Source organism: Ochotona princeps, chromosome 32 (genome assembly GCF_030435755.1).
Source record: "Ochotona princeps isolate mOchPri1 chromosome 32, mOchPri1.hap1, whole genome shotgun sequence".
NCBI lineage: Eukaryota > Metazoa > Chordata > Mammalia > Lagomorpha > Ochotonidae > Ochotona > Ochotona princeps.
Genome location: NC_080863.1, coordinates 7,967,521 through 7,983,931, shown reverse-complemented (window position 1 = coordinate 7,983,931; position 16,411 = coordinate 7,967,521). Strand labels below are relative to the sequence as shown.

General features: G+C 44.3%; 1 protein-coding gene across 6 annotated transcripts in view; it reads right to left on the bottom strand.

The window, feature by feature from the left end:
* The window catches only part of SRPK2 (SRSF protein kinase 2), a 170,810-nt gene that overhangs the window by 50,855 nt on the left and 103,544 nt on the right, over positions 1–16,411 (bottom strand). For all 6 annotated transcript variants that reach the window (XM_058657422.1, XM_058657418.1, XM_058657421.1 and 3 more), the window contains one exon: positions 3,134–3,285. In XM_058657422.1, coding sequence (XP_058513405.1) covers positions 3,134–3,285 — 152 coding nt within the window. The remainder of the gene's footprint in view (positions 1–3,133; positions 3,286–16,411) is intronic.

The following is a 16,411-nucleotide window of genomic DNA, read 5'->3' as shown; positions in this document are numbered from 1 at the left end:
TTGCTCTGCCGTTCAGGTAGATGAAAACAAACATTTTTAAATGTCTTTAATGAGGAAAAGTATTCAGGAAATCCAATTTTTATATCACAGTGTTAAACACGGGCATACAGGAGGTTGCTGCTTCAGCCTAGATTCCCGTACTGAACCTCAACAGATTAAGCTGAACGTCAAAGTTTGAAGTCACTAAACTGAAACTAAACTGCTCATTTGACTTCCCAGGAAGGTAAAAGGTCACATCCCAGTCAAATTACCCAACAGGCCAGAGTCATTGGCCATGATCTGAACCTTCCCCTGCTTTTAATCTGTGCCAAAGCAACCTGACGTGATCCAATACTAACCAGCTATTTTTCTTTTTTCTTTTTTTAAGATTTATTTTGATTGGAAAGTCAGACATACAGAAGAGGAAAGACAGAAAAGATATTCCAACTGCTGATTCACTCCCCAAGTGGCCACAGTGGCCGTTGCTGAGCCGATCTGAAGCCAGGAGCCAGGAGCTTCCTTTGGGTCCCCCATGCAGGTGAAGGGTCCCAAGGCTTTGTGCTGTCCTCGACTGCTTTCCCAGGCCACAAGCAGGAAGCTGGATGGGAAATGGGGCCGCTGGGATTAGAACTGGCACCCATAAAAGGATCGCAGCGAATGCAAGGCGAAGACTTTAGCCACCAGGCCACGTGCCAGGTCCCCATTTACTTTTCTATTCTTCTGTCTTACAAAGAAAAGAACTCTCAAGTTACCAATCTAACTTCTGTTCTTTTGCTTCTCCTGTCGCCAGCATTTTTTTCTTCTGTAAAATGGACCACTTTTGCTCAGCCCATCCTAACACTTCTTCTATCTTATGAAATGTAGTATTGCTCAATTCCAGAATCAGAATTCAAGTTAACTGAGAAGGCTAGGCAGTGTTTGGCTGGTGGTTAAGATGCCCACATCCAACATGGAAGTCCCTGATGGCATGTACCCTGAAAGGCAGCAGGAAGCAGCTCCACTCGGGAAACCCAGAGCGAGTCCCCAGCTCTCAGGTGCAGCACACCACAAGATGAGAGCTGTTCCTCCATCCTCCAAATGTACCCGTTAATGCAAATAGTATTAGACCAGTCAAAACAATCCTGGAAGAGACCGAAGGGCCAAACATCACTTCGAGACTTCACCGTGCAAAGCTACAGCCATCAAGGAAACCAGTGTTAGTAGCAAAGTGACACCAGCCCAGGAAGGAAAGAGTTCACAAACAGGTCCTGTCCACAGTCAGCTCATTACAATGGCGACCTGTGATTCACTGTGTGTGTGTGTGTGTGTGTGTGTGTGTGTGTGTGTGTGTGTGTGTCGTGTGTGCGTGTGTGTGTAAGTGGAAGACAGCCCAAATATCAGAGTATTCCTCATCCATGTGACAGACCTGGATGAAGCCCTACGCTCCAAGCTTCACCCTGGCCTAGACTCCAGTGACGTGGTCATTTGGGGAGTAAACCAGCAAAGGGAATATGGATACCTTTCCCTGTTTCAGATAGACAGACAGACACACAAAGAGGAAGGAGGGAGGGAGGGAGGGACGGACCAGTGTTCTTTGCAGAGAACGTCCATTCCAGGACGGACACGCTCACAGCCATGTCAGAACCAGGGTGGTGTGGAAGACGAGCTCCGACACATTCACGGCACAGTGACTCTCCTCCCCTGGCTGACAACTGAACACATTTCATTCCTAAGGAAATACAAATTACTTCTAAGTACTCAATATGTGATAAGCTGTTAAAATACCACTGACCCAAAGAACTATCAAGGTCTTATGGCTCAAACTTGGGTGCATCTTTATCTTTTGTCATTTTTTCTTCTTTCAAGATTTACTTTGAAAGCCAGAGTCACAAAGACTGAGTTCACTCCACAGATGGCCCCAACAGTCAGAGTTGCACCGAGTTCAAGCCAAGAACTAGGAGCTTCCTCTGGGTCTCCCATGGGTGAATGCCAGGGATCCAGACCCATGGGTCATATTCTACTTTATTTCCCATGCCATTACTGGGGAGATGGATGAGAGTGGGGCAGCTAGACTTGAACTGGCATCCATATGGGATGCCAGTGATGCTGGCAATAGCTTTACCCATTATGCTAGCCCCCTGCCACCTACTCGTAAACAATATAGAATCTTTCTTCAAAACGCATGTAATTTTTGCTGCATAGAATCTCCTTTGTTTTATAATCTATAATAACTAAGCTACTTCCCCAATTGCTTTAAAAGAAAAAAAACCTCCAGATGAGTAAATTACGCAACGAAAGTGTCTCCAGAAGGGAGACAGCAACTTCCCTGAGTCCAGTCTATACGAAGGATGATGTGTAGACTGCACCAATCCCAACGTTCATCTACTCTTGAACAGTTTATACACTCTTGGCGTCTACGAAGCATCGATACAAGAACATTCCACTTGAATGGTTTCTGTGTCCTCTGTGAAGTCACAGCTGAAAACACAACTCACTACGCCGCACAACAGACCTCACAAAATGTCTTTCTCCTTAAGTACAATGCCAAGAACAATTCTCTGTAAACGAACATGCATGTTTTCTTTCTAAAGACAATGAACGCTAGAGAAAGGAGAATGGAGAAAGGAATGGTTTCTTTTAGCTAAAGAAAAACTGAATGTCAGCAAACTGAGTGTGAGACACAGTGCACAGCAGCCAGCACTCCTCCCAAGAGCCTGGCACCTTCTGCTCCCCGTGCTCTATGAATGGCTCATTTTGTCCTTAGTTGTTAATTGCATCCAATTAAATCCTTTTCAAATTATTGGGGTACCTAGAGTATGTATGAGTATCCCAGCGCTTTGAGAAGTTCATGTGTAACTTATTCAGAATACATATTTTTTCAGAACCCTTTCCAAATCTCCTTGTATGTAAGGGTTCAAAACATTTTTGCACTAAAACAGTTTTAACTGTTTAACTTTTTAAAGTACCCTCATATGAATTTTTTTTTTGTATCTTACAATTTTCTCCCAGGTAACCTAGATTTTCTGAAAACATGCTAATGGAACAGTACTGACACAGGAATGCTAACTTAATAAAACACGAGGTTGGTTAGCATCACTCAAGTGCCTTATCTATTCCCCCAATGAGGTACTGGGTGGCCGGAAGGGAGGGAGGCTGTGGCGAGAGGGAGAGTCACCTTTGCAGTAGTCTGCGGGGTCCTCTTGCTCCTCATCATCCGACCCCAGGATCTCCTCCTCCGGCTCTGGGGGCGTGGGGTCTGGCAGAGGTGGAGGAGGTGGTGGCGGCGGCGGCGGAGGAACTAGAGGAGCTTTGGGCTGAGGCTCCGGCCTGAAACACAAAGAGAAGCAAATCTTACAGTAAACATACTTTCGAACAAATAGAGAACTTGTCACTCCGAAATTAGAAAAAAATCAATGTCACTGCAATCATTTTACATGAATTTCAATGATGAATTCAAGTAATGCTACAAATTCAAGTGTGCAGTGGAAGACCACTGTTATTAACAAAGTATTTTTGTAGACATCTTTCTACTCAAAGTGTCAAAATTAGCAAGCTTCAGTAAGATAATAGAATACACTAGCCCGTGACACACAGCCTTGTTGGTTTTAAGCACCCCACTGCAGTCTTCAAGCAAACAATAACCAGTGCCAGCAGCCTTCAAATGGTTAACAGGTTGTTTTTCTCTGTTATTTGAAAATCAGAATTCTTTTCCTATTTAAACAGTAGGAATAAGGTTAGGTTTCCAGGACAACTCATAAAAGATCAATACATACAGTAGTTAAGTATAGTTATTTTAGCAAAGAATTTCTAGTTACTTATCAAAACCACTGTCCAGACTTAGACACTAAGGAACCACTGTCAGTTCAAAGTAAAGTGCACTGTTACAAGAGTCACAACAATCGTTTCTAATTGTCCAAAAGAGTCAAATGATGTACAGACTATTCTAAAAAAATATACGCCCAGGAAAAAAAAATGTCACTCAATTTAAAAAGCCTCTAAATACAAGCCATTAGATACCAAAAATGACTCACACACCAAATATTTCCTTCACCTGTGGAGAGGTTACCTGTTCCCAATGGGAGCCTCTTAAACCAGGCCCTTCACCAACTACAACGGGGAAGCCAGAAGCCATTCTCACATTCTCACTGCCATGCAGGTAACAATGCAGGCAACAGGTGCCTGTGGCAGGGAGCGGGAGCTGGGCTGGACGGCGGTATGCCCAGAGGCAGTGGGCAGCAGGGGGATAGTTGGGTCCATCTGTTGGGCAGCACCGGGAAGCTTGGAAGCAAACTGATGTGGACTTTTTGTTTGTTGGGTTTTTGGTTTTTTGTTTGTTTGTTTGTTTGTTTTTGCTAGCCTAGTATGCATTCTCTAAAAGTGCCTGAATTTCCATTTGATCCACTGCTGCCCTGATGGAAGGTTATTTTAGACCGTTTGTCTCCTTGTGAAAGCTCACTTCCCTAGGACTTGAGCCTTGGGGAGGTCAGCTGGCACGGGGCTCCAGCTGCAGCTGCCTCCAGCAGCTCCTGCCCCCTGCCCCTGGCTAAGACGGACCTCTAATTCTATTGCAAAGATGAGCAACCCCAACAGCCTCGGGGCACTGCCTCTAGTACAACAAACTAACTGGCTCCTATGAGCAGTCGGCCAACAAAAAGTCAGACTGTCATAATCCATGCAAGAAAAGAAGGGAAGAGATGCAAGATGGTAGATACAAACACCATGACAAAGTGTAGGGATCACACCGAAATTAAAGGCAAGCGTGCTGACACACTGAAGATCTGTGTTGATTGTGATTCACTAGAGATTACAAAGACTCTTAATTCGAGCTCTGTGAGTAAGAGACATCAGGAGTGTAGTGCAACTCACGGAACAGCGTTTTGAGTTGCCTACTCATCTTGACGAAGCAATGAAGGGCAGAAATCACAAAGACGCACATCGCTGTCACAATACCCCTGGGAGTCCCCAAAGGGCCTCACCAGGCATGCAGTCAGCTCCCTTGGGCGGTCTCTCTTTAACAGATGTGCACTTACTGAGAGTGGAATGGGCCCAGACAAAGGTGGGCTTTGCAGAGGGCAGAGTTACAACAGTCAGCCCTCTTCTCCAGGGGGAACAGAAGGTTGTACATGACAAAGGCTTATTCTTCAGAGATGTCCACAGATTACAACAAAGTTACTCAATCGGAAATACAAGCATGTTTCACAAAATTGATTTTTAAAAATGGAAATAAAAACTACTTTGGCACAAAAACTTGAAATCCAGAGGGCTTTTCATAATACGCATTTCTCAAACTTTTTTATGAAAGCCTTTCAAAACCATTTTTACAAAGTAATCTTATTTACTGTGTAAAGTATACTGATACTGAAAGCCCCCTGCTTTACCTGAGGTACACATTTTACATAGATAATAATAATAGGCACATTCTCTGAATCCAGAACACACTGCAGTCGCTGTAGAAAGCACTCAATGAACAGACACAAGACAGGGCAGTCCTGTTCCACCAATGCAGCCCACCATCGTGCCTGGCACCATCGACAGGTGGCTGTGAGCTGTTCCAGGCGCCATAAGATGCCTCGTCAGCACACTGGCCTCAAATGCTAATGTCTCAAACCAAGTCTAGGCCACGTCAAAGACAAGAATTTCATCCGAGTCTGAAGTGTGTACGTGGGCAAAACCACAAGTACTGCTCTGCTAGGACATCCTACACACAGCTTTACTGCAAACACAGACCACAAGATTCCAATGACAACTGATGGCTCTTTCTTCTAAGGCCCCAGCATACTAAGAATTCATATGCTTTCTCTCTAACTTGAATCCTTTAACTTTCCGTTGAGCTACCCAGATGATTTAATAAAAGTCTCTAAGTAGGACAGTTAAACCTCAGCTGTCACAAAGTGTGACAAGTTTTCTCACCAAGTACACACTCAAAGTACAGTCACAGGTTTTAGGAAAGAGGCAATTCAGGGTCCCCTACAGAAACTGTCCAAAGTTACTTAACAATCTGACCTAATTATACCATTCGAGAGGTGGGATGTGGTAAGGACCTGCAGCCACGTTCTAAGAGTACAGTTCTCAGGAGAGGGTAGCTTTTTTTTTTTTTTTTTTTGCTTTTTTTTTTTTTTTTTTTTTTTGCTTTTTTTTTTTTTAAAGTTCAATCTAGAAACTCTGCTTTCTGGTTCATCGTGTGACTGTTTTTTCCTGACAAGCCTGCACAAACACCATGGGGTCACCCGATCCTGAACTGTAACCTACAAACCATCAGTTGAAATTTACCTTTTATTTGCCAGAGAGGTCAAATATTTTAGTTAAAACAAAAAGCAGATTAGCACAGCCTCCAATGGAACTGCAGCCAACTCTGCTCTAACCTAGCCCTATCCATTTATCTGTCTGCCTCTCAAACAAAATAAAAATATATCTATTTTTAAAAGGGCCTACTACAAAGTTTTTACAAAGTACATGTTCTTCTTTAAGAAATATACCAACCATCTCAGGGACAAGAATGAAGAAAAACTGGAAGGCAAAATTCCAATTTGTTACTTACATTTTCCCACAAAGAATAACATGTATTTTCTTTTCTAAAAGATTAATTTGAAAAAGTTACAGACAAGGAAAAAACAAAACAAGAGAGAGAGAGAGAGGGATTTTCTATCTGCTGGCTAACTCCCAGATGGCTGCAACAGGCAGGGGTGGTCTAGTCCAAAGCCAGGAGCTTGCAACTCCATCCAGATGTCCATGTGGGCAGCAGGGGCCTAAGCCCTCGGGTCATCTGCTGCTGCTTTCCAAGGTGTGTTAGCAGGGACCAGGATCAGAAGCAGAGGGACCAGGACTCAAATGTGTGCCCAAATGGAATGTTTGTGCCGCAGGCTGCGACTTAACCAGATGTGCCAAAACACCTGTCCAATAATTACATGTATTTGTCCTACACGATACACAAATTTGCCATTACTCCAAACAACCCTATAATGAAAGTAATTTTTAAGACCACAAAATGTTTTCCTTCCAATATTAAAGTGTAAAACTAAAACTAGTTTATGGGCTTATCTGCGTCACATATTTTGCACACACACTTCTGAGAAAAGATGGGAAGAAGCAGAAAGCTCCAGCAAGTACATGTGGCATCTGCTCTAAGTTACCATGGAAACTCAACGGGCATTCTGACTTCTTCCCAGATGCTTCTGTGTCTTTCAAACAGAGACCAGGATGAGTAAACTGCACAGTCAGTAGGGGAAAAGTGCTTTCCTTTGCTGTAATCTTAAGTAGCAACTTAACACAGCTAAGGAAATGTGCTAAGTCGATCTTTAACCATAGCATACAGAGTCCCAGAAGAACTGCTTCAGGTAGTAATTAAGGATATTCCTGTTCTTGCTTTCCCCCTTCCCCATGTCCACTAAAGCTATAAAATTCTCTCTTCCTCCTTCCTCCCTCAGTGAAAACCGTGAACCTGAAGGCTATCTACCTGGGCATTTCTACTTATGGAAACGACTGATCAGTGCATGCTTTCTTTCAAAATACCCATCTAAAAAGGTGCTGTAGGGGGCAGTGTCATGGTAGGCTAAGCCTCGGTCTGCAGCACCGGCACTGCACATGGGTGCTGGTTCCAGTTTGAGTTCCACCAGGAGATGCAGCTCCCTGCTTGAGCAGCAGAGAATGGATCAAAGCCTTGGGTCCCTATAACCACATGTGAGACCTGGAGGAAGCTGCTGGTGGCTGGCTTCTGGCCACTACAGCCACCTGGGGAATGAGGCCTTTCTCATTTCTCCTCCTAACTCTGCTTTTCAAATAAAAATAAATATTTTTTCTCTCTCTCACACACACACGCACAGAGCAAGGTGTTTTAACACTGGGAAAAGGCGCTAGCATTGTTCTACAGCAGGTAAAACCACAGTGTATGAGGCTGGCAACTCCTATCAGCACTGGTCGGAGTGCTCACCGGGCCACTTCTGATCCAACTTTCTGCTAACATGCCTGGGAAATTAGCAGAGGACAGCCAAGTGCCTGAACCCCTGCACCCACATGGGAGACAAGAAGCTCTTGGCTTCTGCCGTCACCTGACACAGCCCTGACCATTGCAGCCATTTGGGGAGTGACTGAGTGAATGGAAGGTCTCTCTCTTCCTTTCTGTAGCGCTGTCTTTCAATATTTTTAAGACCACTGGTAAGAACACACAGCAAGTGAGGGATAAGCCATGATGATCTTATGTATACTTCTCTAGCAAAGAGAAAATTTCTAAATTTCATATAAAACAAAGTGTGAAAGTTCTGCTGTGGCAGGCTGAACTCTCAGCGTGTGAAAAGCCATTCCTGTGAGATGCCACTCCCATTACGCACCAAAACCGCAGGGGCTGTAATCACACAGGGCTTTCTCCATTTGGGGACTGGGGAAGCAGAGAAGCAATTCCAGAAGGATAACAGGAGAAGCACACCTAAGCAGACACTTGAAGGGTTTTTGTCAATAACCAGTGTATCTATCAGGAGAGGGTTCCAGGCTCAGACAGGAACAGAGCAGGCAGGCCCACTCATGAAGCCCGCTGTGCTAGTCTCTCCCGGCCTCTGCGATTTTGAGTTTATAAATGGGTGTTACTGTCACTGCCTGGTTTGTAATAATTTGCTATACAGCATAGAGAAAATGAATACCACTCTCAGGTTTCTTAAAATGTACTAAAGTACTTTGCAGTTATCAAATTTTGGCCTCAAGGATTAAATTTGCCTTCAACAAGAATTAAAATGGCCAAAAGAATTATAAAGGTGGGTCACCAGGAACAGAACAAAGTTCTCTTTTGTACACAGTCAAGTTTAAGAAACAATCTTACCCCCAAACTTCTAATGACAATCAATCACGATTTCCAGCCAGACATTGACCTCATTATTTGCTAAGAGCACATTGTCTTCTACAAAGCGGAACATGGCCAACTGTGTGAGTGTAGGCATGAGCAAATCTCAGACCTGCCTCCCAAGAGATCTGCATTACAGTCAAGCAAGGAACTGTGTTGGAAGGATGTTATGGTCTGATCACTGGGCTGTGAAGTCAGATGTATATCACCTCTTATCTGGACAACAAGTCCGACATTTGCTTTATCACTGGATTCCTTGTTTCTTGCCTTTCTCTTTTCCACTCACTCCATACCCCGATTCCTATGTTCTCTGTAGAATGCAAGTTTCTGGCCAAAAGACTGTCTTTCAGGGCTGCACTGTTGTTGTTGTTGTTGTTAGCCACTATTACTACCACTAGTTTATAAAATATTTGAAGGATCTGGAGAAAAATGTTGCAGGGCCAAGAAATAATGCAAGCAAAACTTCAAAGGCTGAAATAATAATAGTGCATGGCTGGCGACAGGCCAGAGGTCAAACAAAGTCACTCCAGAGGAACGGCCCACAGGGAACTAGGGCTCTATCTCCGAGCCAAGCAGGAACCACTGAAACTCAGTTTCAGGGCAGACCCAAGGTTTCTGCAAGGAAGAAAGGAATCAAGGTAAAGCGGGTAGGAGTATGAAAGCAGGAAACGAGCAGAAACAGTGAGAAGTGTTGAGCTTGTCTATCCAGAGAATTCAGCTCTCGGGAATCCATTTGCAGGAGGTGGGTACTAGTTCTCTACACTTGGCAGTGAACTCATGTTTACCATTCACTTGGACACACAATGGGGAGGGGAGGACAGGGGGAAAGGAAGGAAGGGATTCAAAAGGAAACAAACTTTTGTTGGAGCTTATCAGGTTGCACACCAGCAGCACTGAACTCAGCAACGACTGCTTGATATACAGAATCTACAACTGAAAAATAAAGCCTTGGGAAAAAAACATGAAGATCTGGGCTGCAAATAGCATCAGAGGTCATGAGGACTGCAACCAGTAGCTGAAGCTTTTCCAAGCATGTGAGTGTGCCAAGAATTAGCTGAGGAATCAAGAGGCCAAGGCACAGCCCAGTTCAGACGCACGGTGCAAGGATAATCAAGCTACTCTGAGTCTAGTACTCCTGGCCCATGACCTATAGGCAATGACCAACATTACTATTGCCAAGATATTTACTATTCATAACTTATGAAGTTTTACTATTCATAACTTATGTAGATTTTAGAGAACAGAGATATACGGCAGTCTCATGTAAGTACACCTTTTAATTTAGGGCGAGGCACACATATAATAAAGATCAACGACTAAGAACCCACATGCCTATCTGTTTTAAAAGCTCCATTTGCAGGCAATCTGAAACTTGCTGCGTTCAGGGTAAGCTGTTACCAAAAGCAGAGTTTACTAAGACCTACTCTGATGAGACCTTCCATAACCACTAATGAATATCTCATGAGACTCAGGAAATAATGCAGGAGGCAGCACTTCTAACAAGACTTCTGCAAACTTCACAGGCCGTAATGCTAAAGATACCCAAAATCAGTATTATGAAATTCAAGTACACTCATCATATAACCCTTAAGGCAATTCAGAACACAGCCAGGAAACAAGGGAAATTCCAGGGCCTGTTACACAATATGGTGGCCAGCATCCAACTTAAATAAAATTGAATAAATTTAAAACTACTGCTCTTCAGTCATTCTACCCACATTTCAAGTGCTCCGTGGAGCCACAAGTGGCCATTGATGGTTACAGCACAATATGGTAAACTCAGATACACACTATTTCCAACATCAACGAAAATTCCACTGGATAACACTGCTCTGGGCAAAACCCAGCTGTCCCATGCATTTGGGAGGCGAACCAGCAGACGAAACAGAAGATATCAAGGCCAGGGTCTCTCTTTCTCTCTCTCTGCATAATAAATTTTTAAAAAGTGTTTTAATATAAGACATTAAAAAATTCAAATGTCTGCTAACTGATGAAAGACTGTATAAGAAAGTGACTTATAACATGCAACGAAATATGACTCAGCCGTAACATGGAAGGAAGTACTGACAGATGCTACAACAGGTATGAAGCTTTAAAACTTCTGGTAAGTTAACCCAAAGACTATATATTATACGACTCCATGATATGACATGTCCAGAAGAGAGAGATCCATGAAGATGGAACTTAATTCACGCCCACCACTGTCTAAGGGATGTGGGCGAAATAAAAGCAACTGCTCCAGAGCAGGCACTTCCTTGGGTGGTGATGAAAATGTTGATAAAGTAGCTGCTCAGTGCCCAACTCTGTACCCACACAGTGAAATCATTCATGTCTATGCTTTAAACGGGCATGCTTCGTAGTATCTGAATACTGAATACTGTCATGTCAGTTACCGCTGGTGTCCACCTCATCAGAGGGACTGTGCTCATCATTCTTCCAACACACTGAAGCACACCGACATTCTGGCAGGATCAGCGATTTTCAGATATTAGTAGATACTTTTAGAATCTATCAGGTAAACATTTTTTTTGAGAAAAAAGGAAGGGTTCTGGAAGTACTAAATCCAAGTCCACCAGCAAATGTTCAAGAGCAAAGTGACCAGAGGTTAGGATCCCAGCTAAACACAGTGCTGCCTTACAGCAGGGTCTAGATGAGACGCAGGATTCAAGGAAGTACCACCTCAGGGCAGCCCGCAAACAGACTAGCAAGCAAGGGCAAAAACACCCCGAGAACTTGTACTCTTAGATTAGTGTTGGAATTTACACCAACTGCTCGCAATAGGAAATCTCCAAGCTAGTAAGTTAATTCAAGGGCCAGGTAAAAGCCAGTGACATCCCATATCTGAGAGCTGGTTCCAGTCCAACTCTTCCCTGCCAATACACCTCAGAGGGCAGACGAAGACTGCCCAAGTGCCTGGGCCTGTACCGCCCCCAGGGAAGACCAGGCTGGAGTGCCTGGCTCCGGGACAGCCCAGGCAGCTGCAGCTTCCTTTGCAAGGTGAGGCAACAGACAGAGGATTGCTTTCTCTGCCACCCTGCTTTTCAAATAAATAAACTTTAAAAGGATCACTTGAGAACACTCTGGGATTGGCAGCATCCAACAGTGCCTAGAACACACGTGGGAGAGACAGGATTTCAACCCAGGCTTCCCTGAGAGTCTCAGCAATGGTGCTTTGATAAATGTATCAACGACTTTCTTAAAACACCAAACAAACAATATGCTGATAAGGGCAAAATACATAAAGTGAGACCTTAGTCACTATTATTATGCAATATAGAACATAACATGAACTTAACATACCAAATACAATACACCTGTTATGTAAGTCACATCTTATTGTTTAGGGAATAATGAGGAGAAAGTCTGTTCAGATATTTTTTTTTTCTGAATGGGTTTAATCCACAGATGAGGAACCTGTGGATACACAGGGGTCAAACATATATTCATTACAGTGATGAAACAAAGGAAGGAAATTAATGCATCAACAGAAAAAAAGTGTTCTCACTAAACTGAATAGAAAAAAAAAAAAGATGATTCTAGGATAAGCCTTAGAAAGATAAAGAGTGAAACAGAGAAGTTGAGAACTGGAATGAAGTGTGAGAAAACCTAACCGATCGACTATTTGGCAATCTTGAAGAAGACAGAAAACAGGGAACACTCACAGGTAAGAAGAGAACAGTTGGGAACTGCTCAAAATTTAACACCATGTAACCACCACGAATGGAAACCACACAGCACGTCGGGTAAGAGAAATTCACAGCATGGCGGAGGTATAAGGACTCCAAACCAGGGGGAAGAAATAACTGGAGAAAACAGACATTCTGTTGCAGAAATCTTAAACCTACTGTCCTCCCAAAAGAAACGAAACTTGAATAACAAGAGCATAACAAGAGCATAACAAGAGCTCAGCACTGTGACTGTGACAGAGCAGGGTGAAGCTGCGAGCTGCAGCAGCAGCATCCCACATGGGCACTGGCTCAAGCGCCAGCTACTCCCTTCTGAACCAGTGGATGGAGGATCTCTCTGCAAAATTCTCTTTCTCGTTTTAAGTAAGTTTCCAACAGAGAAAAGAAACTAATAAGCCAGTTTCCAAGCTTCCATTCTTCGTTCCAACAACAACAACAACAACTGTGGAAAGAATACACTGTGATAACATAACACCATGCAGTAACAGGTAATGCACAATAAATAAAACACGAACCCCAAAGCAGTGTGCTAGGTCAAAGAAGCCAAACTAGACAGCACATGAATGCATCTTCTCAAAGGCAAAACTACAGCGATGAAGGCAGATCGCCAGCGATGGGAGTCGGGGAGGAAGCAGGGTACCGACTTCAAAGGCATTCAAGCACCCTTGGTGCTGTGAAATGCCAGGGGCTCGCCCGTCGTATGCACTGCTCGCAGCTCATTAGACTGTACATCCCAAAATTACTCCATCTTTATTCTAAGGGGTGCCACAGCCACTGCTCAGTTCTCTCCCGCGAGCTGCCCTTAACACGGACTCCCATCATGGGCCAACATTTTCACTGCCAAACACAAAACCTTGTAAACTCCTCATAGACACAGAAATAACACAGGGAAAACACAGTGCCACCCTCCACTGTCTATCTTTAATCCATTCTTCAATCTTTAATCTTTGTTTCCTCTCCTGTTAAAAACTGGATTAAAGAGTCAAAGTTGAAGATAAACAGAAACTCACCTGAGGTGGAATAAATTCAAAACATAAGGTGTTGCTAAGAAGAGCACCCATGAGGACAGACACTACGAAACACCGTCGCGTACAGACAATGCCTGTCTGGGAAAGCAACAGGTCCGTGGACCCGACAATGGACTGACACCCATGTGCCCGGGCCCACCAAAGCAGACCGCAATACTCTGTCCTTCCCATACATCATAAAATCTTGGAATTTTATAACAAGATTCTAAATTCTGCTTACTACAAGAACAGGAGGATTGCCGCAGGTAAGTTTGCTCACAGAGTGATTTACAAAGCTCAAAGTATTCTTACTGTCAAAAAGAGTAAAGCATGAAATCAGAGCTGAGGTACAGAAGCGAAAGCTACCGCCTACGGTGCTGGCCGAGGCCCAGCTGCCCCACTTCCCATCCAGCTCCCTGCTTACAGCCTGGGAAGGCAGAGGAGCATGGCCCAAGAAACTGGGCCCAGGCACACATGTGGAAGATCTGAAAGAAGTTCCTGGTTCAGATCAGCCCAGCTCCAGCTGTTGAAGCCATGTGTGGAGTGAACCAGCAGACGGAAATGGACGCCCTGTGTTGTTGTTGTTGTGTGTGTCTCTCTCTCTCTTTCAAGCCAATAAATAAATCGAGGGGAGGGAGAAAGGAAGGAAGGAAAGAATGAAAGAAGGGTGGGTGGGTGAAGCATGAGTCTTCTCCCATGGAACCCAGAATCTAACAGATTAGACAGGTGTACCAAGCATGTGGAACAGAAGTGATGTGACTTCTTTAATACAAACATATCATAGTTGCTCAGGTTCCAGTACTGTGACAGTTGTAGGGAATCACAAAAAATATCAGACAGAAATGTCTGAGAAACTGCATGACTGAGCTCAGGTCTGGCAACAAAAAAAGACTTGACCACAGGTGCACACAAGAAACAGTATTCGAAAACCAAGTACTCTAAGAATTTAAACACTTTAAGCAGAAGCAGCCAGCACTGTGGCCCAGGCCGCTGAGCCACCTGAGGCGATGGGGTCCCATGTTCAAGTGCTGGTTAGTGTCCTGGCTGCTTCATTTCCAATCCAGCTGCCTGCTAATGCACCTGGGAAAGCAGTGGAAATTGGTCCCAAGCGTGTGGACCCCTGCAAACAACATGGGAGACCTGGAAGCAGTTCTTGGGTCCAGCTTTGGCCTGGCCCAATTCCGGCCTTTGGAGCTACTTGAGGGTAAGCTAGCAGATCAAAGATGGATCGTCTCTCACGCTCGCCACTCTGGCTCTGTCACACTGCTTTTCAAGTCAAAGAAATAGTAAATCCCCTCAAACCAAAAGGAAAATCACAGGTGACTATTTTTCAAAGACCAACAAAATCAACCTAACTCCCTGGCTCCAACGGACTCCAAACCCATCAGGAGCAAAGAGCCTATAGACCCTACAGAGAAAGGCTTCCTGCTGTTCCCCCAATCTGCACTCAAGCTCAGGAGAGCCCAGTGCAACTGACAAGCCAGCATCCTGGAGGTGTGGGAATGAGCAGTACCACCATACTGAACACATGCTGTGCAAAAGAAAAAAACCACACACACACACACCTGCTCAGAGGACCGGCCCAGATCAAATCAGACTGCCCTGAGATGAGGGCAAACTGTCACAGCTCCTTACCCAATAAAAACCCTGCCCACCTCCCCTGAGGCAGTTCTAATCCCGGCAGCTCCACTTCCCATCCAGCTCCCTGCTTGTGGCCTGGGAAAGCGGTCAAGGACGGCCCAGACCTTGCATCTATGTGGGAGACCTGGAGGAAGCTCCGGGCTCCTGGCTTCAGACTGGCTTGGCTCCGGACATTGCAGCCACTTGAGGAGTGAATCATCTGATGGAAGATCTTCCTCTTTCTCATCCTCTCTGTATATCTGACTTCCCGTGAAAACAAGAATAAATCTTTAAAAAAAAAAAAAGATCCACCCTTGCCTTTCATGTCGTGCTTTTACACTATTACTCTTAACACTTGGACAGGTAAACGGTACTCTGTGCCAAAATACATTATCCTATAGCTTGCTTATTCAGTCAGATTCGTTTTGTGTTTTGTGTGTTAAATGCATGCATGCTCATAGAATCCCCATTTTCATTGGATGCAAAGGTATTTAATGTACTTCGAAACACTCAGGGAAAATGGCATGAAAAGTAAGTTTACTTTGGTGTCAGTTTTTGGAAACCCACGTATTTCTTTTTCATAATATGCATTTGCATGAACTTTTTGAAGATTCCCTTCCTGCCATTTAATATTATATTACACTGTCTGACAATTCACCAGCATATTGACCCCTTTTCTCAACGTGGGGCTGCATCACTCAGGAGATGTCAAAATTACCACTGCCGTCCATCTCTGTTTGCATATGAGAATTTGTTATTTTTTAAGATGTATTTATTCAAAAGGCAGTATTACACAAAAAGAGAAAGAGATTTCAACTGCTGGCTGTAACAGCGGGGCTGGGCCAGGCTCCTAGGCTTCTGACATGGGGGCAGCACTGAAGCCCGGGGCCATCCTTTGTTGCCTTCCCGGGCACATTATCAGGCAGCTGAAGGGAAGTGAAGCAGCCAGGACTCAGACCAACAACCCTGTGGAGTGCTGGCACGGCAGGTGGCAGGTGACCACTCTGTCACGATGCTGGGTCCCACAAGAGTTTCTGGAATGTTTTGTTAAGACAGTGATCCACGGAATCAAGACTGCATCACAGTCAGCATTTTGTGAAGGGAGAGAAAAAAATAACAGCAGAAAACACCAAAATGTTCCTCATCTAGTATACATGTTGTTTCTTTACATACATGTGAAATGCATATAGAAACAGATAACTTCAGCCACTTAAAAAAACGAGCACATGAACGCTGCCTAAGGATGCAAGAGACAGGCTCCACGCACCTGACCTCGGCACTGCTCTCCACCCTAAGGCACAGCTCCAGCTTCA